The 26,257-nt window shown below is 37.2% G+C and overlaps 1 protein-coding gene across 1 annotated transcript; it reads right to left on the bottom strand.

Moving 5' to 3' along the window:
* Positions 1 to 1,099: 1,099 nt before the first annotated feature.
* On the bottom strand, positions 1,100 to 19,605 carry LOC113639457 (SEC14-like protein 1). The gene is made up of 15 exons (XM_027141280.2): positions 19,452 to 19,605; positions 12,831 to 12,980; positions 11,389 to 11,520; positions 11,083 to 11,211; positions 9,019 to 9,211; positions 8,715 to 8,824; positions 7,664 to 7,853; positions 6,452 to 6,540; positions 6,281 to 6,351; positions 6,031 to 6,202; positions 4,446 to 4,580; positions 3,957 to 4,091; positions 3,438 to 3,683; positions 3,188 to 3,333; positions 1,100 to 2,792 (listed from the first exon to the last, which is right to left on the bottom strand). Exons 1-15 carry the CDS (start codon positions 19,512 to 19,514, stop codon positions 2,687 to 2,689), a joined length of 2,067 nt encoding a protein of 688 aa, XP_026997081.1. The 5' UTR covers positions 19,515 to 19,605; the 3' UTR covers positions 1,100 to 2,686.
* Positions 19,606 to 26,257: the final 6,652 nt, after the last annotated feature.

Genomic DNA, 26,257 nt, shown 5'->3' with positions numbered 1-26,257 from the left:
GGCAAGAAATTGTCCAAAATGTCTTGTTATGCTAAAGCATTAAGAATTCCTGTCACTGGAACTAAGGGGCCAAGCCCAATCCACCAAGCATTACACTTGGCACAATGCAGTCAGGCAAGTACCGTTCTTGGTCACAAAATTAATCTTTACACGATCTAATCTGCAGCATCTTATTAACTCACTGTCATTACTGAATATTGTATGTAATATATTTCTTCTCCCTCTTCACCTTTCGGCCATTTTCTCCTCTGCTAAAGAAACTCTTAATCCTCTTAAAAGTCCTCCTCACTACTCTTAACACTTCTTGACCTTTCAATGGTTAAGAAGCTTTGTGAATAACTTTTATCTTTACAAGGATCTTCTCTTTAATTTTAAGGCAAAATGCTCACATTTCTAAGAAACTCTTTAAACTAAGAATTTTCATGAATACGGGCCCTGGTACCTCCCCCAGGCCAAAGATTTGCATTGCAGGCTGATTAACATCTCTTTATCGTCTCTAATGTGTGAGGATCTGTGGGATTTTACCTTGCGACGGGACCCCCACCTTGTGCCCCAAGTCTCCTGGGATAGACTCCAAGCAGTACAGAAAAGTAATGAATGGATCTTTTTCCTGCCAGGTTAAGCTGAGTAACCACAAAGACATCCCATTTTTTAAGATATACCCATCTTTATTGTTTCTGGAGCTGACTCATGACTAAAAAAAAAGACATTTGTCTAAGAAATTATGAAAAAATGACATCACAAACATATATACAGTGATGTGAAAAAGTGTTTGCACCCTTCATGATTTTTTTAATTTTTTGCACGTTTGTCACACTTTAATGTTTCAGATCATCAAACAAATTTACTCACTCACTCATTTTCTTTTGCTTATCCAAACTACTCTGGTCGCGGGGAGCCTGTGCCTATCTCAGGCATCATCGGGCATCAAGGCAGGATACAACCTGGACGGAGTGCCAACCCATCGCAGGGCACACACACACTCACGCGATCAAACACTACGGACAATACAATACGGACTACGGGAATCGAACCCCCAACCCTGGATGTGTGAGGCGAACGTGTTAAACACTAAGCCACCGTGCCTCCCCAAACTAATTTAAATATTAATCAAAGATAAAACAAGTAAACACAACATGCAGTTTTTAAATGAAGGTTTTTATTATTAAGGGAAAATAAAATCCAAACTCACATGGCCCTGTGTGAAAAAGTGTTTACCCCTCTGTGGTTTATCTTAACTTAACTGTGGTTTATCACACCTGAGGTCAATTTCTCTAGCCACACCCAGGCCTGATCTGCCTCACCTGTTCGCAATTAAGAAAGCACTTACATAAGACCTGACTGACAGTGAAGTAGATCAAAAGATCCTCAAAAGCTACACATCATGCTGAGATCTAAAGTAATTCAGGATGAGAAAGAAAGTAATTGAGATCTATCATTCTGGAAAGGGTTATTAAGCCATTTCTAAAGCTTTGGGACTCCAGCGAACCACAGTGAGAGCCATTATCCACAAATGGCAAAAACATGGAACAGTGGTGAACATTCCCAGGAGTGGCCAGCCGAACAAAATTACCCCAAAAGCGCAGCAATAACTCACCCAAGATGTCACAAAAGATCCCACAACATCTTCCAAAGAACCGCAGGCCTCACTTGCCTCAGTTAAGGTCAGTGTTCATGACTCCACCATAAGAAAGAGACCGGGCAAAAATGAACTGCATGACAGAGTTCCAAGATGAAAACCACTACTGAGCAAAAAAAAAAAACATAAAGGCTCGTCTCAGATTTGCCAGAAAACATCTTGATGATCCCCAAGACTTTTGGGGAAATACTTTGTGGACTGATGAGACAAAAGCTGAACTTCTTGGAAGTTGTATGTCCTATTACAAAAGTAACTGCATTTCAGAAAAAAAACCCATCGTACCAAAAGTAAAATATGGTGGTGGTACAGTAGGGTGACGGTCTGGTACTGTTTTTGCTGCTTCAGGACCTGGAAGACCATGAACTCTGCTGTCTCCCAAAAAATCCTGAGGGACAATGTGCAGCTATCTGTTCGTGACCTTAAGCTAAAGTGCACTTGGGTTCTGCGAAAGGAAAATGATCCAAAACACACCAGCAATTCCACCTCTGAATCCGGACCTGAATATTGAGATGCTGTGGCATGACCTTAAAAAAGGCGGTTCATGCTCATAAACCCTCAAGTGTGGCTGAATTATAACAATTCTGCAAATATCAGTGGACCCAAATTCCTCCACAGCGCTGTAACAGACTCATTACAAGTTATCGCAAACGCTTGATTGCAGTTCTTGTTGCTAAGGGTGGCCCAACCAGTTATAAGGGGCAAACACTTTTTCACACAGGGCCATGTACAATAGGTTTACATTTTGTTTTACCTTAATAATAAAAACCTTCATTTAAAAACCGCATGTTGTGTTTACTTGTGTTATCTTGGACTAATATTTCAATTAGTTTGATGATCTGATCTGAAAGTGTGACAAACATGCAAAAAAATTAAAAATCAGGAAGGGGGCAAACACTTTTTCACACTACTGTATATTAGAAATATAAATGAGAAGAAATGTGAAATGACTCAAACAACATAACTTAAGTAAAAACAGCACAAAATTCTGTGTAACAATTTCTACAGGATTTTGTATCAAACAATCTCAGGTTTTATGTGTCTTATGTTCTACCGCGAAGCAAGTGAGCTGGAATGTGATTGGCCAGAAGAGGTGGTAGTGCTGCTCAGCTGGGAGAAGCCACTATGGCTGGACTCTAGACTTGTCATAGAACCCCTAAGACATGATGAATTAAAAAACAAACATAAATATATACAATATATACACTCTCACACACACACACATATATATATATAAATATATATATATATATATATATATATATATATATATATATATATATATATATATTTCTCTACAGAGGAATGTTTATGCAAAACATTACAAATATAATGAGGATTAAATGAACACTAACACAAATGTATATTCTACATTTTTTTTCATTCAATAATGTGTCCCTAATGAGACTTTCATTTAAAGTTTAATTCAAATCTTTACGCCAAGTATTATCACATCCTTTGCAGTCATTTACTTTTTCACTGTAAACAACAACAACAACAACAACAAAAAAGACCTGCATGAGTTAACTCATAAAATCATATGAAGCAAACCTGAAGTCAGCAGACTGCAGCACTTCGGTGTAGTACATCACCCGACACTTCTGTGTGGAGACTTGAAGTGAGGATAAGCTGGATGCTGAGCTGTGGAAGCGCCACTGCAGGATGTAGAAACCAGGCCAACGTGTTACATGTGAGCCCTACAGAAAGACACACAGGGACAATAATTCAGGAATAGAGATCAGAGAAATTTAATAAAGCAATGACTTGATGTTAAAAATTATCTTAGCATGTGCCATGTAACCTGTATGCTCTCGCCCTCTCTACAAGCTAGAGCCGCTTCCACCAAGCTGTAGTCCGTTCCCAGTATCCATGACTTGTCAATCACTTGAACGTTGTTGCCTCCAGGACCAGTCAGATTCGTCAGAGTATCTTTCTTTTGAGTTTGTGAAGCTTTTCTTGAGTGATAGATGTTGAAAACAGCATCACCTTTACAAATGTCAAAGTCCCATGTGATAACTGATGATGCTTCTGTGATTTCAATCAGCACCTGTCAATGAAAAATGGGAACACAGGAATATATGGATTTGAATATTGGAAATTGAATATTGGAGAAAAATAATTATCATGTTTCCTCTTCCTCATGAATCCCTAATCTAAGGTTATGAAAACCCTCTTATTGTGAGAGCGTTTGGATTTACTGCATTCTATTAAGATCACCAGCAGATGGCACTACTCACAATGACATTTTATATACTTTGTGGTGAGCCAAGGAGTTTAGGTTGCCAGATGAGTTTAGGTTGCATGAAGAGCTCTGAAATACCTCATGTGGAGCACCTTTAAAGACACTTGCAGTTTTGTAGATAGTTTCAGTCCAGAGTTTGATCTCCTCATTTTCCAGCTCCTCTGCAGTGCGATACAGTGATTTGGGAACCAGGCCACCCTCCGGAACATCACACTGCAACATGGAGCACAGACGGAAAATTTTCACAGATTTCCTGACTCGCTTTCATTTCCGAACACATGCTTTTTACAATTCAATTCAGTAACTGATAAGTCAGTCTCCATTCCCTCAGTGGAGTGAAACAGCAGTGTACTGGCTATATGGGTTAAATTGAGTTATTCATATGAAGAGTCTCAGGAGAAGTAGGTGCTCACTGAAAGTTGTGAAGTGTTTGTGACAAATGAAATCTCGATTCCTGAACAAATCTGATCGGCTTCTCCATATAGGTTATACAAAGACTGGTACAAAAACTAACGTAACTCCATTACTTCACCACTCTTAATTTAACCCCAATGCGTGGCCACTCACTGGACAATCTCCTCCAAGAAAGTCAGGGATGATCTCTTTGTCTATGTAATCCACCAATCCTCCTGAATCCTGATAGTCATTCCCAGCATAGATGAGGAATTTCTTGCGAGTGTTCTCGTCAATGAATGGGCTGATCTAGGGGATGGATTATGAGGTCAATAACACAGAAGGCTCTTGTGCACAAACATGACATTTAATTATCCGTGGCTACAGAGATTGTAAAAACACCTGATTTAACACATGACATTTTAGTGCTGATGAATCAATGTGTGATGACATTTTGTGGCAGTCAAAATAAGAGGAAATAGTGTCCATATGTATAGATAGTAGGTTGGATTTTTTTTTTTTTAATTTTAAATCCCCCTAAAAATACTATGATTATTATACAGCTAGGGTTTTTAAATACATGGGAATAAGCTAATACATTTGTTTCATATAATCCTTACATCCCAAATCTCCCCAAGCTTCTGTTAACTAGCTAGCATATTTTATCAGTAGATATAATTAGAATTTAAGTCATTTAGGCATTCATTTGCAGTTTATTTAACCAAACCATATCAAAATATACTATCACAATAATTACATGTACATTATTTGGCAGACACCCATACTGTACACAGAGTAACTTACAATTTTTATCTCATTTTATACAACTGAGGCTTAAGGGCATTGATCAGGGGCACAGCAGTGGTAGTTTGGTAGATCTGAGATTTAAACTCGTAGACATCCAATCTATAGTCCAACACTAACTACTAGGCCACCGCAGCCCATTAGCTAGTTAGTTAATCACATGCACCCAGGACAAAGCTAGCTAGTTTAGTAACAGTTATCAAGTCCTGTTTACATGTGAAAAACTAACTATGTAATGATTGTTATGGTAGATACAGTATGGCTAAACAAACTGATGACCACTAATTCATACTCCTTGCTGTCAGAATATACATAACAATATACACATATTGTACATATAGTATACATAATAATAACATTAATCAGCAAGTTCACACATTTATTAATCAGTTTAGTTTTGCTGTTAATCATTTCAGAATCTCTTGAGTTTATTCATATTCAGTAACTTGCAGTCCATCATATTTCCTCACAGCAGTTCCAGGGTAGGAAACCAGAGATCCCAGCAGAAGTCCACATTAACAGAGGGACAATGAAACGCAGCACAGACAGTATCCCCAGCTCAGGATCAATCTGCTGGGTATCCTTGATTAATCTGACTAGCAAATTTCCACTGCACCCCACTTTTTGAAATCAGGTTACTCTCAAATTTGTGCACTTTGTACATCCTACACTTGATATACAGTAGCATCAATTTGTACTGGTATCCCTTGTTTATGATATACAGTAATGCTAAAATGCCCCTTTCACAGCTACTTTCATAAAATTTATGTGCTTATGTTATTGGAGGAGAATACAGTATATCTCATAGTAGAATACTTTGAATATACTTGTAGATTATATTATATTATATCAAAACTTTTATATTAAAAGTTATGCATGGAGTTCAGTGTACAAAATAACAGTATAAAATGTTGCAGTTGACTGTAATTTGATATGTAACTATACATGTTATTACCAGTGTCCAGAGCACAGGAAAGACACGGGGAGCTCTCAATATAAGCAGCCGACCCAGTGTCTCAGGATAGTTGGCCTCCACCACCTCTATAATCCTCAGTAAAGCTTTAATTCCTGGCCTCCACAGATGCCTCATTGTCAGCCCCTCCAGATCCACTAGACAGGACCAGCAACTACACATGCACAAGCCAATGCATTAAAAATAGGCAGAAGCGTAGTGTATAAAACCCAGGGTTATATACTAATCCTACCTAATGGGTCTGCCAAAGATGATTGTGTTCTCCTCACAGCGCTTGAGACCTTCCTCATTGATAGATAGCACCTGATGAAGGAAGAAGAAAAGTGAGTAGAAGTAGATAAGCTAACATGGCTGCACCGTATTCATGCCCAATTGACTGTATGTTTAATACTGCACTGCTTACATGCCGAAGAAGAGATTCTTCCCCTAAAGCCCGGACAAGTCCTTTGGTGTCCATTTGTCCAAGCCGTAAGATGTAGAGAGGCAGGCCACCTAACATATAACAGATAAACAGAAACAATAATTACTCTTTGTTCTGCACAAAATAAGTTTTCTATACATTTACTAGTAGTTTATTACACTTCTTCTTTCAATGGCTGATTTATATTTTCGCTCATTTGTAGTTACATGTATGTGGTTCAGGCTGGTAATTTCCACTAGATGCTACAGTCTATGAATTTAGTAGTGAAAATGACTTGAATATGTACAGTATGTGTATAAAATATTGTTTGGCTCTTTTGTTCCTTAGGTTGTCAATATTCTTGGTGGGCATTTTAATTAGTGCCTTTAGAGGTTGTGTGAAGAGTCTTAGGGGCAAAATTTGATATACAAGCTCTGGATCACATACTGGCTTATTCTCTATCCTAAGCTCATGTATGGAGAAGCGGGAAGTAATTGTTTTTTCCAGGTGAGTTCAGCTGTCCTGTAATGTAGCATGAGAAGCAAAAAACACTTCTCATAGGAAACAGATGCAAGGCTAGCACTTACATGTGCTGTCTTGTGATAAGGTACAGCGAGCTAGTGGGCAGGAATTGGTAGATTTCCAAATACAAAAATGACAAAAAAAAAAAATTAAAGGGTGTGTTTCAACATTATGTAATTTTATTTGATTCAACCTTTTTTTAATTTAATTTACTAAATTGACTTGACAGGAAACCTCTAGTCATATTTTATACAGTAGTCCGGGCATGCCAACCATCATCATTCTCCTGTTTGGGCACTGAACATCCAGCATGGTGTCAGACAGGAGCTACTGCCAATCAGGGAGTGTGAAAATGTGAACAAATGGGAGTGAAATAGTAAAAAGTGTTACTATATAGGGGAGAAGAATGATAAATTATAGCTAAAGACTATAGTTTTTGAGGAATGCATGATAGATTCCAGTCAGCTAATTTGTCTTTGTTTTAGAATTTGCTTTGCCTTCTCATCTAGCACACACTGATCTACACATAAGATTAATTTGAATGGCTGGTACCTCTAAAACTTTACCTCCTTTTGAGATTAATTTTAGATAATGGATCATTTCTAACTCCTTTTTTTTCTTCCCTTTAAAAAAAATATATTGATTTGTTTAAATACTGTATCATATCATCCACAAGGTCTTTGGCCTTCGTGCCTTTGTCATGATAGTGCCATCCCCCTGTGTAGTAGTCACGCAACAGTTGTGGACACTTCCATGAGTCCAACAGGAAGTCCACCTGGTGCTGCTTCCTCCAAGAGAGTGTATGGCACAATGTTTCTCGAGCTTTCTCTACATTAAAGTCCCGTGAGCGCAGAAACCTCAGCACATGCTGGTCTTTAGGGAGCTGTGACATATGGACATAGGGAAGAACGTTATAAGTCTAAATCCACATTTAATACAATGAGGATACAACCTATTAGAAAATTGACTTTACAGTTAGAATTAAAAACAATAAATTATTAAAATGGAATTATCCCAACATACAGCCCCTGGAACTGCACTACTCAACCAACCTACTTGACTGTGGTTAGGGGATGAGATGAACAAAAGGAATGGATTCAGATGAATAAAGAGGGATCGGATGTGTGATGGATCGGTTGAGATGGAAATATAGATCGACAGCTCCCTCATACATTCCATCGCTTTCCACTCATCCCAATACACCATTCATCTAATTTAGCTTCCCTCTACATACCGACTCATTTAATTCTACTCATCCTAATCTCCTTGCCTATGGATCCATTCCTCATTCTTTCCCACACATGTATCTCTACACTCATCCCAATCCCCTGCCTTTTTACCTCTCAACATATTCCAAACCTATTCATCCCAGTCATCTTTCCTGTTCACTCCAACCATTCCCTCACATGTTCAGTTTTTATTCGCTAACCCCAGACCAGTACCCTCCCTATTCATCCCAAATTTTTACTCATCCCAACACAACTCCCTTCCCTTAGCCAAGAAGAGATTTTAATACCAGCTAGATATGAACTGACTCAGCACTACTTAAATCTGGTTCCTTCCATTTTATTATAACAGATTCTGGTCAAGAAAATGTTTATGAAGCTCTGCCTAGTGAGGTTAGTGTTTTGAAATGTTATAATGCTTATCTTGTGTCCACCATATGTACAGGTATTTTGTAAAATATATTTCTTTTCTGGGTATTTATTATACTTAAAATTGTGATTGTGTCATCTTTTCTTACCTTTCCCTTGTGTGTCTCCTTCAGCCACTGCCGTAGGCGGATGAAGCAACTCTCATTCAGAGGGCTCAGCTCTCCTAGATAGTGTCTAATGTAATCTGCATGTAACTTATCTGCAGCAGTCACAATGCAAAGCCAAACATTAATTATAACTATAATATATGTGTTTTCTGACAGCTGTTACAGTTTATACAGATGGTTTTATTGTTGTCATGCCTATTTGATCAAATGAAGTGAAATATAAAAATATAATACTTACTTTGTTCAACAAATAAAAAATATGGTACAGTATGCTCTGTTTCTCTACCTTCTACAGAAGCAGGCATGGTCTCTGTGAGGTTACTGTGGACTCCATCATGTTCTTCTTTGCTGCTGTTGGTAGCTAAGTTGACTGTTAGCTTGCTTGATGCTGTGGTACTGAAAGGAGGAGTCCAGCGAGGTATATTAGTTATACCCTCTGACTCTAGCTCTCGGAGGTAATATTCGATAATCTCCTTGCCCTACAGAATTACAGTAGATGAGACAAAGCAGAATTTCTGTACAAACCTGATTCCAAAAAAATTGGGACACTGTACAAATTGTGAATAAAAAAGGAATGCAATAATTTACAAATCTCATAAACTTATATTTTATTCACAATAGAATATAGATAACATATCAAATGTTGAAAGTGAGACATTTTGAAATGTCATGCCAAATATCAGCTCATATTGGACGTCATAAGAGCTACACATTCCAAAAAAGTTGGGACAGCAATAAGAGGCCGGAAAAGTGAAATGTACATATAAGGAACAGCTGGAGGACCAATTTGCAAATTATTAGGTCAATTGGGACATGGTTGGGTATAAAATGAGCTTCTCAGAGTGGCAATGTCTCTCAGACGTTAAGACGGGCAGAGGATCACCAATTCCCCCATTGCTGAGGTGAAAAATAGTGGAGCAATATCAGAAAGGAGTTTCTCAGAGAAAATTTGCAAAAGTTGGAAGTTATCATCTACAGTGCATAATATCATCCACAGAGTCAGAGAATCTGGAACAATCTTTGTGCGTAAGGGTTAAGGCTGAAAACCATACTGGATGCCCGTGATCTTCGGGCCCTTAGACGGCACTGTATCGCATACAGGAATGCTACTGTTATGGAAATCACAACATAGGCTCAGGAATACTTCCAGAAAACATTGTCGGTGAACACAATTCATCGTGCCATTCGCCAACTCTATAATTAAAAAAAGAAGCCATATCGTTTTCTCTGGGCCAAGGCTCATGTAAAATGGACTGTGGCAAACTGAAGTGGAAAACTGTTCTGTGGTCAGACGAATCAAAATTTAAAGTTCTTTTTGGAAAACTGGGACACCATGTTATCCGGACTAAAAAGAGGACAGGGACAACCCAAGTTGTTATCAGCGCTCAGAAGCCTGCATCTCTGATGGTATGGGGTTGCCTTCCATGTGTGACATGGGCAGCTTACACATCTGGAAAAGCACCATCAATGCTGAAAGGTATATCCAAGTTCTAGAACAACTTAAGCTCCCATCCAGACGTCGTCTCTTTCAGAGAAGACCTTGCATTTTCCAACATGACAATGCCAGACCACATACTGCATCAATTACATCATCATGGCTGCGCAGAAGAAGGATCCAGGTACTGAAATGGCAGCCTGCAGTCCACATCTTTCACCCATAGAAAACATTTGGCACATCATAAAGAGGAAGATGTGACAAAGAAGACCTGAAACAGTTGAGCAACTAAAAGCCTGTATTAGACAAGAATGGGACAACGTTCCTATTCCTAAACCTGAGCAACTTGTCTCCTCAGTCCCCAGACATTTGCAGACTGTTATAAAAAGAAGAGGGGATGCCACACAGTGGTAAACATGGACTTGTCCCAACTTTTTTGAGATGTGTTGATGCCATGAAATTTAAAATCAACTTACATTTTCTCAATTTAAACATTTGATATGTCATCTACTGTATATTGTATTCTGAATAAAATATTGACATTTGAAACTTCCACATCATTGCATTCTGTTTTTATTCATAATTTGTACAGTGTCCCAACTTTTTTGCAATCAGGTTTGTACAGGGATATAGACAGCAAACTGAAAAAACACCTCACATTACAGACTTTTCTCATTTGCCTTTACTTGAAAGGATGGCTTACAGAGCAGTGTTCAGGAACTGCTTTGTAAATGTCATGGCTGAGCAATGCTTCAGACAACCTCAACTAATCATTTGTGTGTCACTCATACCCAACACAGGATGCTATGGGAGCTTTTTTAAACAAAATTGTCAGGTATATCTATTTTTGTGGATTCCCACCAATATATATATATATAAACACACATACACACACACACACACACACACACACACCTTATTAATACTAGAAGCATATTGCCTCATAGCAATCTTCTCTGCTGTACCCTCAAATCCAAAGAAAGACTTTATGTCCATATTGGCTGACTGCTCAAAACATGTCCACTCTTCATTTTCTGGATGCACCTGTGGAGAGATTATTGGATGTATCTAGATGATGTAAGTTATTAGTATTAGTAGTACTAGCAAACTCCCAAATGATTTACTTAAAGCTACATTTGGGGCTTTCTTCGATATTTATCATAGTAAAATGTCTCATCATTTATTTGATGTCATTTAACTAGTGTAGTGTGTGTTTCTGACCCTGTAGCAGCAGTGCTCTTTGACCATCACCCTGGTGCAAAAGGATTCATTGTAGGTCTCTATATGCAGAACCCTCTGTCGCCGATCCAGTGTGTTTTTCTGCACAAAGTACAGGTAGTCGACTCCTGCTATCTAAAGGGATTGAGGATTTCATATTTAGAACTGTTATTGCCATGTAACAGTGCTGATGAAATTTGTTTGGAAGTCAGTTTAGCTCAGTGTGTCTATAAGTCGCATATAAAGTACAATAAAATACAAAACCAGACAAAGAATACAAAGGAATAAATAACAAATATTGAATTTACTTAAATTGCTTGATTTTATTAAGGACCAAACGGTGCTTAACAGACCAAATAGTGCTTGCTATAGATGTATGGTTCTGGATGCATTAGACATGTTAGCAGGGCTGACAGATAAACAGGGTAATCTGTAGAATATAATATGTGGAAAGCAATCAGGACCTGATCACCCTGAGCTCAGTCTCCGAGGTGAGTATGTGTGATGTTGAAAGACCCGAAACACACGACGACCCCAGGTCACCAGGATCATTAATGATAAGATTCTAAAGTGCAACACAAGATATATTTTACAACCAATATATCAAGAATAAAACTGCAGCTATAGAATGTTGAGGACCTACAAAAATAGGCCTAATGTCAATACCTGAGAGTTTTGTTACAAAAATGAGGCCTAATGTCAAAAAACTAAAAAACAAACAGGCCAAATAATTCTTTCCTCACTAATGTTAAGCTAGTAGTAGGCTTAGTATTAATTAACTACATAACTAGTCAAATATGATATAAATGAATAAATAATGTAGAGCAGAGTGATGGAGTGTTCTCTTAACTGAAAGAGTGAGAGAACTGACACACCACTGTGTATACAGCACTGACTACAGTTCAGATAAGAGCACGCAAGTGGATGATCATAAAAAACATTCATTTGTTTTTTCTTCCCTTTCCCACAACTGAAAATAGACTTTCATTCTTACACTACTCATTAAATACATGCACAGTGTTTCATTCCTGTTGATGTTTCAAGCCAAGCGGTTTCACTTTGGTATTCTTTGCCTGCCCAGGTTTGATCTCGTTTCTGGTTCGTGATTATAGTCTTTTGCTCTGTTCTGCTTATACTGACCTTGGGTTTGAATCGATTTGGATTTGTTGCTGTTGTGTCATTAAAACCGCCTCAGTTGCAGCCGCATCTGTCTCAGTGTCTGCTGTGACACCCAGCTAAGAAATATCTGAGAATTCCTGTTGTAACCTCTAGGTTATTGTGTTGATTTTCTACATGGGTGTGTTTTTATTATTATCATCATTATTATCATTTCATTATGAATGAAATGTAGACGATGTTCATGATAGTGGACTAAATTTAAATAAACCAATTATTTCATGTTGGGCTGTTGCTTATGGAGGCTGTGATTTTTGGAACACATTTACCTTCTTTAACAGTCGAGGGGCATCCACGTCAAGTGCACACCTTCGCTCGATTACATGAGTTGCTCCGTCTTCGCTCTGACTTTCACTGATGATGTCGCTGTGCACAAAAATGGGGATGAGGGGACAGGTTGGAAATCTTCGCTCGTAGGCCTGTGAGAAGACATGCAGGCACATGACATGTAGATACTGAAATGTTCTTCATAACCTGGTGTCATGTCATATGTAATTATGTTCAAGGACAACAAGTATATAAAATTATATATATATATATATATATATATATATATATATATATATATATATATATATATATATATATATATACTACCGAATACAAAAAAAAAATCTAAATATGCCCAACATTAATACCAAGATTGAGTGATTGATTGATAGATTGATTGATTGATAGATTGATTAATTTGTCTGTTTTGGTCTTTTAATATCTGAATTCACTATAAAGTTTGAACATGTGTTATTCTAAGGTGTTATTTCCTCTAGCTGACTTTACAGCTTAAATGAATAAGCCATTCACTCATGCTGTCTCTATGTCAATATTTACCCCAAGGCTTTCATTAAACAGCAGAGTCGTGCTTTGTAGGCCGCCTGCAGATATACATGAGACATACACAATACTCTCTTTCTTCTGCTCTGACCCTAAAGACCCCTATCTTACTTGACAAAATTCTGTTCTTAGACTGCAGCAATTGTTGTTTTTTCCCCCAAAGGACTACTCTGTAACTCTCTTGACCCTTTTGGAAGGTCAGACTCTGTGCATTCTGATCAATCAGTGAGGCGTTTTGAGTCATTTTGCATGACTGGTTAGCTATTCCACCCCCATGTCTCATAAACACACACTCTTTACTGAAACAATTTTCACAGTGTTCACAATGTGTGCAATATTGTGAAATGTTTTGGTATAGACAGAAAGGTTTTGCAAAAAATGTAAGAAATATATAAGGATACAAACTATATTTTAATAGGTTATAAATTTCTTGTCTAAATCAACCCCGTGTTGGTGATACAGCATGTACAAGGTGTTTTATTCCTCTTATACCACAACAATTTGCTAACATTAACCTATTATTTAACTATTAAAGACATTGTACTCCTCCATTTAAAGTGACATTGAGTGCTGTAGATAAAAACCGCCATTCTATCAACATTCTCTCTTTATTTCTGCTTATTTTTGTATCTGTATACAGTATAGAAGACATCCACTATAGACACATATTTACTATACAAACGATAAAGTATTACAAAGATGGCAATAATATAAACCTGTGATTTGTTATGTGGCAGACACAAAAGTCACAGTCATCCTCTCATAGGAAATTAATGAGTGCCTTCTGACCAATCAGAATATTCACCGGTGCCGTGGTTTGAGCTTTAATTAATTATGTAGATCTCTTCAATGCTACCGCCCCCTGGAAGTAATACGAATTATGATTCGAATGGAAAATGACACCAGTATTAATAGTGCCATGAATATTAACACCAGTAACATTAACACTACCGGAATCTACCCGAATCTGTAAGATTTATTGAGTCTGTGTTTGTCTTCTGGTTTCTATCCCTTAGATATTCTCTATAGCAGTAGCTTTTCCCTTCCCATTAGAGCAGCTATCTCAGTGCTCGGGGGGTGGGGCGGGTTAGTTTAGAAGTGTAAACACATAAATTTCCTAGATGCAGAACTTAGCTGACTCATACAGACGCAGGCACTCTGTAAAGAGAATTTATATGGCACGATTTGAAAATCTCTGCCCCTTGAGACACAAACTCAGCATCAGGTCTATGGTTTGATTTAAGGTCTAGTGACAGTGGAGTGTGCTGACTTTATCTAACAAGACCTTGTGTGAATCTGAACAACCATTATATATTTATACAATCCAAACGAAAAAAACAACAACAACATCATCTTATTTCCAAGTGGTCACCTACTGTAACAGCCACGGTCATCAATTTAGCTGCAGTCAATATACAGAACACTAATGCTTGTCAAGATGGACAGCATTGTGCTTCGAATCACTATGTTGCTATGAAAAGTTTTTTTAAGTAAACACTGCTGGAGTACGCCGAGCTGAAACCGTCACAATGTCTCTGATGTCATTGAAGAAGAAAAAAGAATTATACAGTACAGGAAACAATACTAGACAAGTAATAGCAGATATGGTAATATAATAAAAAGCTGATTTCATAACCACAGGAAGTGCCAGTAAATACAGACAGCACACTGAGGAAGAAGGCAGTTGTTTGAGATATTTTGCGAAACAGCCTGCTGTGCAGTGTGGTGTGAAAAGAACAATCAAATGGACATGTCCTTATCAGCTTGGACAGAATCTACCAGCTGGAGCTCCATATACCCCCTGACTTACTGAGGGATACATTTTATTGTTTCTATTGCTTGATATTTTCTCTGAGATTGCTCATTTGTAGTGTAATGTAATATAATGTACTGTAAAACTTCTAGTAAATGTGCCATGTAGAACTTTGGTAATATTTTATTACACTAGGCCCATTAATAATGTGCTTCAAAACAGCTAATGAGCCATTGTTTGATTCTGTGTGGTGCCATATTTCATTCTGAAACAGACAAAGAGGTAGAGAATGTCATTCGGAGCCACTGATTTTGACAGCAGTGTTTTACATATGTCGCAGTCCCTGCCAAATCTGGCCATGCTCAAAAGTGGTTTGAAGAATGGTCTAAATATAGCAGTGTTTAAAGAGAGCCTGATTTCAGCGGTGTAAAATTCCTTACTTCCAGTTTTCTTATCACAAATTTTGTCATGTTTCGTAATGTTTCTGAACTTCTCTTCAGATTGCTACAGTGGACCATTTTCAAGAACACACACACACACACACACACACACACACACACACACACACACACACACACACACACACACACACACACACACACACACACACACACGCACAAGTTTGTAGGCCAGATATGTCAAATATTTGTCATAAAAAATTGTCATAAATGTTTGGAAAACATTTATGTATTCATGTATCTAAAACAAAAGAAAAGACCTAAGGCGTATCCCGAATGGCATACCCATTCACTGTACTAGTCTACAGCATTTTGTAGTATGAATAGTGTGAGTAGTGTCTCCATACTGAAAAATCTGACAAATAGAAGTGCACTTAAGGTACATGACACTTCATGCACAGTTGATGAGGGATGGGGCTACCTGGCTCGGATTTTGGATGAGAAACAATTTTCAAGATGACCGATGACACTCCAAAAACAGAACATGTGGACAAAACATCTTATAAATGCTTAGCTCACATTGTGTAAGTTTTTTTCAAGAACAGAAATTTACTGTATTCTGCTAAAGCTAGCGGTGTTGTGCGTTTAACGTCATTTGCGAATGATACAAGCCGTCGTATACACACTTGTACATAGTGTGTATAACATCCTTTGGGACACAACTCTAGAACAAAATAGAACAATAAACTCAGACATGGATATGGCAACTGACAAAATTTGAGAATGCTCTAATCATGTCTATTTCCAAAGGATATATAAAGTGGACAGAGAATGTCAAGTTTTCTAAGAAAAATGTCCCAGTTCCTACATCGAGATAAGAGGAAAGCTAGTGTGTTTAATTTGTTGTGTTTAAAAGCCCAGAGCGATGCTGAAAGTATGTCTAGCACCATTATCAGACTCCTCATGCTGAAAAATACAACAATTTGCAATTTTGCTGCTGGGGTTGAAGAAACAGCAGTCAGTTGATGATCGTAGCTGGGACCTCAGTGATGCAGCTGTTCATCTGTGTTACCTGATTGCTAATGAAACAGCAAAAGCATCAATTCTTATATATTTGATCATTTATAAAAAATATATATAGTATGTATATACTATTTGAAGTCTCTTTTGTTTATAGCCGCTTCTGCACTCAGAACGAACCTTGAAACGGCGAATAAGTGTGAAATGAAACAGCGATTAACAAAGACAATTAAAAGGAATTGTTGATGTGTTATTGGCTTGTTTCACCTTCCATTTCGGATTAAATGTACTTAAAAAAGTTTGACAGAATTAAGGTTTTTATGAACCAAAACTTCATTACTATTTTAAATAGCGTCCATTTTAAACTGTATTACTAACCAAAACAGCATCAAATGAAATGGCTTTGATGTCAATAATCTAGAAGAAGGAGAAGAAGCCTGTATTTGTCATTTATGCATTACTGTACAGCACAGTGGGATTCTTTTCTTTTACATATCCCATCTTGGAAAGTCAGGGTGCAGCATTGGCCATAAGTAAGAAAGGGTTAATTGCCCTGCTCAAAGGGCCCGAAAGAGGCAGCTTGGCAGTGCTGGGGCTTTAATGCTGAGGCTTGAACTCCCAACCTGCTGATCAGTAATCTGGAGCCTTGTGTTTTGCTTTTTCATGTGTTGGGACTGAACTGGGGAAAAAGTGTTTTAAACTAAATGCCCCAACAACATGGAACAACTTACAAAAGCACTTAAAGCTCCATTTGTGCCATTCACTAGTTTCTGTGATACCCAACTGTATTATTGCTTTTTGTTTGTTTGTTCTATTTATTCACTAATTTGTCATTTTATGTTGTTAATTATCGTTGTCTTTTTCAGCCTTCTTGGTTAAATCATTCTTCTACAAGAAATTTTATCACAACAAGTTTCATCCTGGTTAAATATTCTTTACTCCTACCACAGCTCGAAGTGAAACGTTATTGCTCAGCACTTAATCCCTGTGTATAGTATATGCAGAAAAGCAGACGATTTTACTGAGTATCTTCAAGTACATAGGGCACGGTGGCTTAGTGGTTAGCTCGTTCGCCTCACACCTCCAGGGTTGGGGGTTCGATTCCCGCCTCCGCCTTGTGTGTGTGGAGTTTGCATGTTCTCCCCGTGCCTCGGGGGTTTTCTCCGGGTACTCCGGTTTCCTCCCCCAGTCCAAAAATATGCATGGAAGGTTGATTGGCATCTCTGGATTGTCCATAGAGTGTGAGTGAATGAGTGTGTGTGTGTGTGTGTGTGTGTGTGTGTGCCCTGCGATGGGTTGGCACTCCATCCAGGGTGTATCCTGCCTTGATGCCCGATGACGCCTGAGATAGGCACAGGCTCCTTGTGACCCGAGGTAGTTCGGATAAGCGGTAGAAAATGAATGAATGAATCTTCAAGTACAAGTGTGTACACAATACAACACTGGATAATTTTGTTGAAAAAATAACCGTCATGCCCAAACCTGGTGCTGAAATAAATAACTCATCAACCAAAGCAAGTCACATGACTATGCACATCACTGATCACTTGACACGGTTTCATTTTAGTCCTTATTGGCACTCATTTAAGTTCTGATTTCTGTGGGTTTCTTTGTAAAGCTCTTGCTGCTGTTGTATTTGTTGTGTTTGCACTAAAACCTCTTTCATAGTCTGCATTATTTCACTGTTCTGTATAAAATAATTTGTCAGTACTTGCACTCGCCTTCACCACAACCAGTGTATTACTAAAGAGTGTAATATTTGAGTACAAGTGAATAATATTTTTGTCACCAACAGACTTTAAACTATTTTACCCTGCAATGCTGGCACCAAAATATATGTATTTATTTACATATTCAAAGCAGGTGATGTGAAGAAAATTTAGATGTGAGACTCTCTTGGTCAATTTTGTGGTGAAAGGGTTGTATTATATGGTCAGTTTGTATGTATAAATTTAAATATATATAAATATAAATTTACACAGAAGTCATTTCAAATGTCCAAGCATCTCTGTTGTCTACTCAATTTATTATAAGGTATTTGTGGAATTGTACTCTTTTATTACACACATTGCCTTTTATCATGGTTAACAACGTCCCTGTAGGGACCGGATTAAAGACATAATTCTACCTACCATGGTTTTAAACTTTCATTAAACCCTCTCACTGTGAAAAGAAATGTTATAATGTCTTTGCCAAGAAACACACAGAGTGCTGCATGGTAATAAAATTTCTCTTAAATAAGGGAGCTTTGAAGACAAATGTCCTGATTCTGCCTAACAAATAGGACTTTATGGGGCTGTATAAAAGAGCTACCTACTGTAACAGATTATCCTGAATTTAGAATATTTTGATACTGTATATAACTCTAGATTACATCATATGCACGTCATCCTTCCATTTCTCTGTCTGCTAAGAGTCTGCCAATCTTCTGCATATTAACTGGTCTATACTGTAAACTCCTGGAAAAAAAAAAGATTTATTCCAAATGCATTTCAACAGACTCTATGCTGAACACAGAGCAGAGTTCAACTCTTCTCACATGGCAGATATTAGAGGTGCATAGGTTAAATATTCACTCAGATTGGAACCGGTCCATTTACTTGGCCAAGAGAAGCCATAAAAAGCCATTGAATGAAGCACCATAAAGTCACAGAGGGAGAAATGAAAGACTTTTACAAACAGTTCTGATGAACTACAAACTACAAGGTCAAATGACAAAGAGTGACATAAATTAGACAAAAAAAAAAAACAGCACATTAAATTTTCATTTATCTGCTACAGTATCTTCCACCTGATACAATATTGTATATACACACACTTTCAGGCAAACTTTTCCTGCACACATATCAGCACATACAGTACACGTAATCATACAAAACCGCACTTACCGCCATTATAAGTTCAAAGGGGTGCTTGTAGACCCGCACCGGTGACTGATATTCCTGCACCATGGTCCACTGGTGAACACTACTGAGGCACTAACAGGCAGACAATCAGCAATGTAGTCCTCGCAGCTGATCTGCATGTGTTGTGTAAGTCAGCTGAGCCATGTCATATGACTCGTCATGTCATAAGCAATGTCTTTAACAGACCATTCCAATATTTAATGTGATGGTATGTACCTTTAAAACATACCATAAATAATAATAATAATAAAAAAAATTTTAATATACTTTTTAAGGACATTTCCAATTTACATTTCCAGCATTTGGCAAATATCCTTACCCTTACATTATTTCATTATTTTTTTTATTACAACTGAGGGTTGAGGGCCTTGCTCAGGGGCCCAACAGGGGCCAACCTTCAGATTTGTAGCCCAAGACCATAACCACTAGACCCACATATGCAGACCACAATGACAACAGTCAAGATAACACAGGAAAGTTTGTATGTTACTCATCTAAACTGAAGCATATTTGTATAATTCGCTTTATAATAAAGAGAATGGGGTTGTGGGTGAGTGGGAAACACTGTGTGTATCTGTCTGTGTATCAACCAGTCAACCAATCTCACCGCTGCCAGCCAGGTTTAATTCCTCGGTGCAGGAAAACTACCCAGCCACTGAGGGGTTAACTCTCAGTCCTGGAAAAATGGGAGGGTTGCATCAGGCAGAACATCCGGTGTAAAACCTGTGCCAATTCAAATATACAGTACGTATTGGATGATCTGCTGTGTTGTCCTGAACAGGGAGCAGCCGTAGGACAACAACGTTCAATACTTGAGTCTATTTTTTAAGTAGAAAATCTGTTTACTCTTACTTGAGTAAATGTGGTAATGTGATGAATTGAAATATTTATATCAATAAATAGTCAGACATTTATCAGTTCATTTTAACAAATAAATAGCAGGTACTTTTTTCCCTCCAATACACATATTTCCTGTGGTTGCAATGGCTGTCCCATATATTAAGTCTAGCTAAATATGAACATATTTCATTAAATAATATTATCTTTTTGAAACTTTTTTACAGAAAGGATGTTTAGTTTATGCTGTTTTTGTGTAAAATAATGCTGTAACCAAGTGTACGAGCACCAGGATTCTAAATCCCCTTTTAATATATTTAATTAATTTCCATTTACTTTAACATTAGGAGAATTTAGAAGACATCTTTATCCATTTACCAAGAGTGGCATACAGAATTGTTTTATTCAATTAAAACATTGATATTTTTTTCACAGACTAAGAATACCATGATTTTAAACAATAAAAAAAAGCAAAGCACATTTACAGATATTTTATTGATTGATTTATTTGTTTGTTTGTTTGTTTATTTATTTATCCTTACTTTAACTTATCCAACCTAACATGGTGTGGACTAATATTAAAATGTTATGGCATTATTAGGTATGAAAGCATTTATGATTTCATGTCATGAAATTTTGAATATCAATAAAACGTCAATAAAATATCAGCTCTGCACATTATATGTCTTTGAATCCATATAATGGCTTTTTGAGTATTTATTTATTTATTTTAAAGAACCATGAAATAGCTCATTGAGAAAAGTGTTTATGAAAGCTCTTTTCTCAAAGAAGCTCAATTCAAGTGACATTGTCAGAGTTCATTTACTTCTTTATCTTCATGGTGTAGTCTTTTAGATATATTAGATTTGCTTTGTGTGTATTCTGAAATTCTAGGTATTAGTCTCTTTAGCAGGATATAATATATGCAGCAAAAGCAGCTACACAATATGAAGTCTTAATCCAATCTCTGATCCTGAATCTTCTACTGTATATGTAAGATCATAAATTACAGTTATGTTGTGCATATGAGTGTGTAGAAACAAGAGTGTGAACATGTATCTGTGTGGGGTGTTTGGTTTCTACGCATTTGCTCTTGGGTTTATATAATGATTCTCTCTTTCAATCCAGTTAAGCATCTGTGCATGTAATTTAGTGGGACTATGATGCAGTTTACACAAACAGAAAAATGATTGTGACATCCATTTTATTCTGCCTTTACTGAATCTCAGTCATATCAGTAATATTACACTGAGAGGAATTATGACATGAAAATGAGGGAAGGTTTTTATTCAGTGATTGTCATATAGGTAGCAGGTGTTCCCAGGATAGGCTTCAGATCTACCCCGAACCCAACCAGGATAAATCTGTTACTAAAAATGAATTATATATATATATTTATATATTTATTAATAATATATATAAATGAATAATAATTAATGAATAAATAAATAAATTAATTACATTTGTAAAAAAAAAAAAAAAAAAGTTCAAATCTTTATTCCCGAAAAGTGAAAAACAGGAACCATGAACTATCAATACAAGGCAAAAACAAAGCCTGTGAGCAATACTGTACACACAGGACAAATATCAAAACAGCAACAAATGCTTGACAAATAGATCCAGGAAATATTGCTGCTAATCAGATTAAGAATGTCTTGTGATGGAGCTGATGGAAAATGTAGTTCAGCGCTCTTTGAGAGCTACCATGGCAGTATACATACAGTTGTCTTTAGCCTGAAATGCATAGATTATTGTCTATGTGGAGTTTTGTATGTTCACCACATGTTTATTTCCTCTAGCTGTCTAGTTTGCTCCCGGCTCTCAAACGTATGCTGGTGGTTAAACTGTTATTGGTTTGCTAAATTACCCAAAGATAAATTTGTGTGTATGTGTGTGTGTGTGTGTGTGTGTGTGTGTGTGTGTGTGTGTGTGTGTGTGTGTGTGTGTGTGTGTGTGTGTGTGTGTGTGTGTGTGTGTGTGTGGTGCAGTATAATATACCGAAACCATTTTTCAACATGCGTTCATGTTAATTCATCCTTGATATATTTTAATGCTTTATTTTTAGCAATTCGGGAAAATAACATCTAAATGAAATCAATATTTGGTGTGACTACCCTTTGGCTCCAGACCAGCGTATTGCATACAGTACTTTGTACACTTGCACAAAATCAGGGACTTTGCAGGATTAGAGTCAGGTTTATGATTAACCAGTTATACCAAGCAGGTGTTGCTGATCATTAATTCTATATGTGGGTTAAAATGCAGCCATTAACTGAAACAGAAACATCTGTGTAGCTCCTCAAATCTGAGTGAGGAACAGCCAAAATCTGTTAGTTAGACTGCTAGTTTCATGTCACAAGTCATTCACCATGGCAAGACTGAGCTCAGCAACAAGAAGGTAGTTACAAGGTCTCTCCCAGGCAAAGATTTCAAAGTAGACTGGGGTTTCAAAAATTGCTGATCATGCTATTTTGAAGAAGTACAAATAAACTGGCAATGCTAAGGACCGTAATACCCATCATTGTTAAACCAATAACAAACAGAAGTCCTGACACTGGGATTACATTAAGAGACAAGGATATGAGACAGCCTACATCCATAGAAAATCTATGATTAGTTCTCCAAGATGTTTGGAAGAACCAACCTGCCAGGTTCCTTCAAATATTGTGTGAAAGTGCACTTAGATGAGTCAATAATGCTTTGTCAACAATTTGTGATCACACCAAATATTTATTTGATTTGAATTTCTCTTCTGTTCATTTTATTCCATTTAGTCAGATTTTATCTTAAACCCTCAAAAAACACTGAAATGCTTTTACCCAAGCTGGCTTTATAGGAGTTGGCTGATCATGGAATGAATTATTTCATCCACAATGATTTGACCATTTCAATACATTCAGATCTTAAACAGACAAATAGTAACTTAACTAGCATTGCTCAATTTATCATTATTTCTTATTACACCAGTGTAAAATGTCACACAGTATTGTGTAACCATAAAGTGAATGGAGTATTGTGAAGCTTAATAGCCTGTGTAAGGTAAAATAGCTGAGTTTGGTGTTAGACATGTCATTAAAGCTACCTGTTGGATCTTTCTGACATGCATTTCGATCTTGGACAAGTGTGTCCAAGTGCAGCGCCAGTATGCAATTACTTAAACTCAATGTGGTGTTTATTACGATCTTTCCAACAATTGCTGCAATAATCCATAACATTTTTCTGAGCACGGGCAGGCAGCATCCAAAAGGGCAAATCCATAACAGTTAGAGAAAAGGAAAATTCAAGAAACTCCTTAGGCCTTAGAAGCACCCATTTATGGTGGTTTAGTGGTTAGCATGTTTGTCTCACCCTTCCAGGGTAGAGGGATTTGATTCCTGCCTCTGCCCTGTGTGTGGCGGTTACTTTTTCTCTCCCATGCTCCAGGGTCCTTTAATATTCTACCCATTCCAAAGACGTGTGTTGCAATTTGAGTCCTATCTTTAAAGTGTGTGTGCATGTGTGTGCATGTGTGCGCATGTGTGTGTGTATTTTGTTATGGTTTGGCATCCATTCCAAGTTCTCCCTGCCTTGTGCCCCAAGTGTCCTGTGATTTTCTTTACGTTCCTGTGTAGAATAAGCATTTCAGAAAATGGATGGATGGATTTGTATGAATGTAATTTTGGTATCCATCTTTCATTGCTTTTATTCCTTTATTTATAAAAGCAAACAGAATTTCTTTTAGTCTATACAAAAAAAGAACAATAAGATAAGTATCAGACACTGCACCATTAAAAAATTGTGTGTTGGCTGAAGTCCTTTAACACTACGTAAGGCTATGTAAGGGAATCATAAGCGTTACTTAGTTATACAACATAGTCTTGAAACCATTTGTGTTAAATATATCCATTGAAAAAGTAAAGGGCTTTTCAAATGAGACACAAATGCTCTGGGGAAGGGCAGTGCAATAGAGCATATACATAGTGACATAGTGTTTGTTACAGTATACCTTATTGAGCTACTCCTAATCTCCTGCCATCTCACCCCACATATACTTACATCTCCAACCCTTAACATTATTGTCCATGATTTCACCATAAGCCCTTCATATCGCTAATTACCTAATTATCTATTTATCATGATTAAATAGCTGAGACCTGAGACCAGCCACAAAAAGCTAGTAATAAGGTTAGTTCATTTCTCCTCCAACGCTATGTGTTGCAATCTTTAATTCCCTCTCTACATAATGACTAATTCTTCCAAACATGTATCTATCCAACAGTATTGCAGATAGAGGTAGTACGGCTAAATCTAGCAGAAGCTGATAATGAAGATAATGAAGCATAGTAATTCTCTCCTAGGGGGGCAACAACAGTTTTACACTACGCAATCCTCATTTTATAAGAATATTCAGCACAATGAGAATTTGAAGAAATTTGCTTATTTGCCTATAAGCGTGGTAAAAGTCAATACATATTCAGAATATATATTTTCAGGCTCCAATTATTTTAGTGATACAATTAGTTGGACTTATTGAAGTATCCAGTATACAAAATACAGCAACATCACCCCAAGAAACTATAAAAGAGTAAAATGAGCTTGAACTATAAAATATATAAATAGGGAGCCTTCTGTTTGTGCTGAAGTCTTGGGGATGCTCAGGACTACAGTATGTGGTGCAGTGATGTACAGTACAGTCATGTAAAGTAATTACGACACCACATTAAATATTAAATATTATTCTTTATTAATAAATGTTAACATGTCCATTTCTGATCTTGTTTTAATTTGTACCTGTAGATAAATCTTTCACTTATGAAATAAATTAAATCAACAAAATGAGTGTTTCAACTGAGAAAAAAGTGAGGACACCCTGAGCCCTAATAGCTACATGTAGAGTCTTCCCCTTTGACTGAAATAATCTCAATGAGACATTTCTTGTAGCCATCTACCAGTTTCTGACATCAACTGGAAGAAAGTTTTCCCCACAATTTGCCTTGGCCATTCCAGAATTCTCCTTTTTTTTTTTTTTTTTTTTTTTTACTTTTCAGCCAGTCCTATGTGGATATACTGGTATATTTTTGTCATGTTTCAAGGTCCAGTTCCACTTCAGCTTCACTTTTTTGACAGATTGTCTCACATGTTCCTCAAGCACCTTCTGATACAATGTACTGTAGAATTCACAGTAGATTCTATAACAATGAGCTGGCCAGGTCCTTCTGCAGCAAAGCATCTCCAATCCACAACACCTCCACCTCCATGCTTCACAGCTAACATGCCCTCTGTTATGGACTGCAAAAAATTTATTTTAGACTCTGTCCAAAATAGTATTCCAGAAGTCTTGGCCTTTGTCTCTTCGTTCTTTTGCAAACTTCAGTCTTACCCTTTTGTTCTTCTTAGACACTAACAGTTTCCTCCTTGCACATGTCCCATGATAAAGTTGTTTATTCTCTTTCTGATTGTAAATTCATGCACTTTGACATCAACTGTAGCAAGAGCTGGCTGTACTATAGGTCTAGTGATAATATTTTAAGCTTTTTGAAGACTTCTTTAAGAATCTTTCAGTCTGCTCTTGGGGTTCATTTGCTTGGAGTGCCTTAACCTGGGCATGTTGTTTTAAATATCCTCCACTTTTTCATGATTTTCAGACAGTAGAACGGCTGCTTACAAATTCATTTGAGATCTTTTTAAAGCCCTTATTAGACTCATAAGAAACTTCTTTCTGAAGGCCTAAGAAAGCTCTTTGTATCTCACCATGATCATACCTCTCATTTCATCAATTAAGAGCAAACCAAACTAAATGTCTGAGGTTTAAACAAGCCTTCTTAAACAAACCTTCTTCAAAATGAAGACACATACTGTACTGTATGTAATTTCTACAAATGAGAAGTGTACTCATGTTCGATATATTTACATTTACAGCATTTGGCAGACGCCCTTATCCAGAGCGACATACATAAGTGCTTAAATCTCTA

The sequence above is a fragment of the Tachysurus fulvidraco genome, chromosome 15 (genome assembly GCF_022655615.1).
Source record: "Tachysurus fulvidraco isolate hzauxx_2018 chromosome 15, HZAU_PFXX_2.0, whole genome shotgun sequence".
Lineage (NCBI taxonomy): Eukaryota > Metazoa > Chordata > Actinopteri > Siluriformes > Bagridae > Tachysurus > Tachysurus fulvidraco.
Note: the sequence above shows the minus strand (reverse complement) of the source record. Positions and strands in the feature narration are given on the sequence as shown.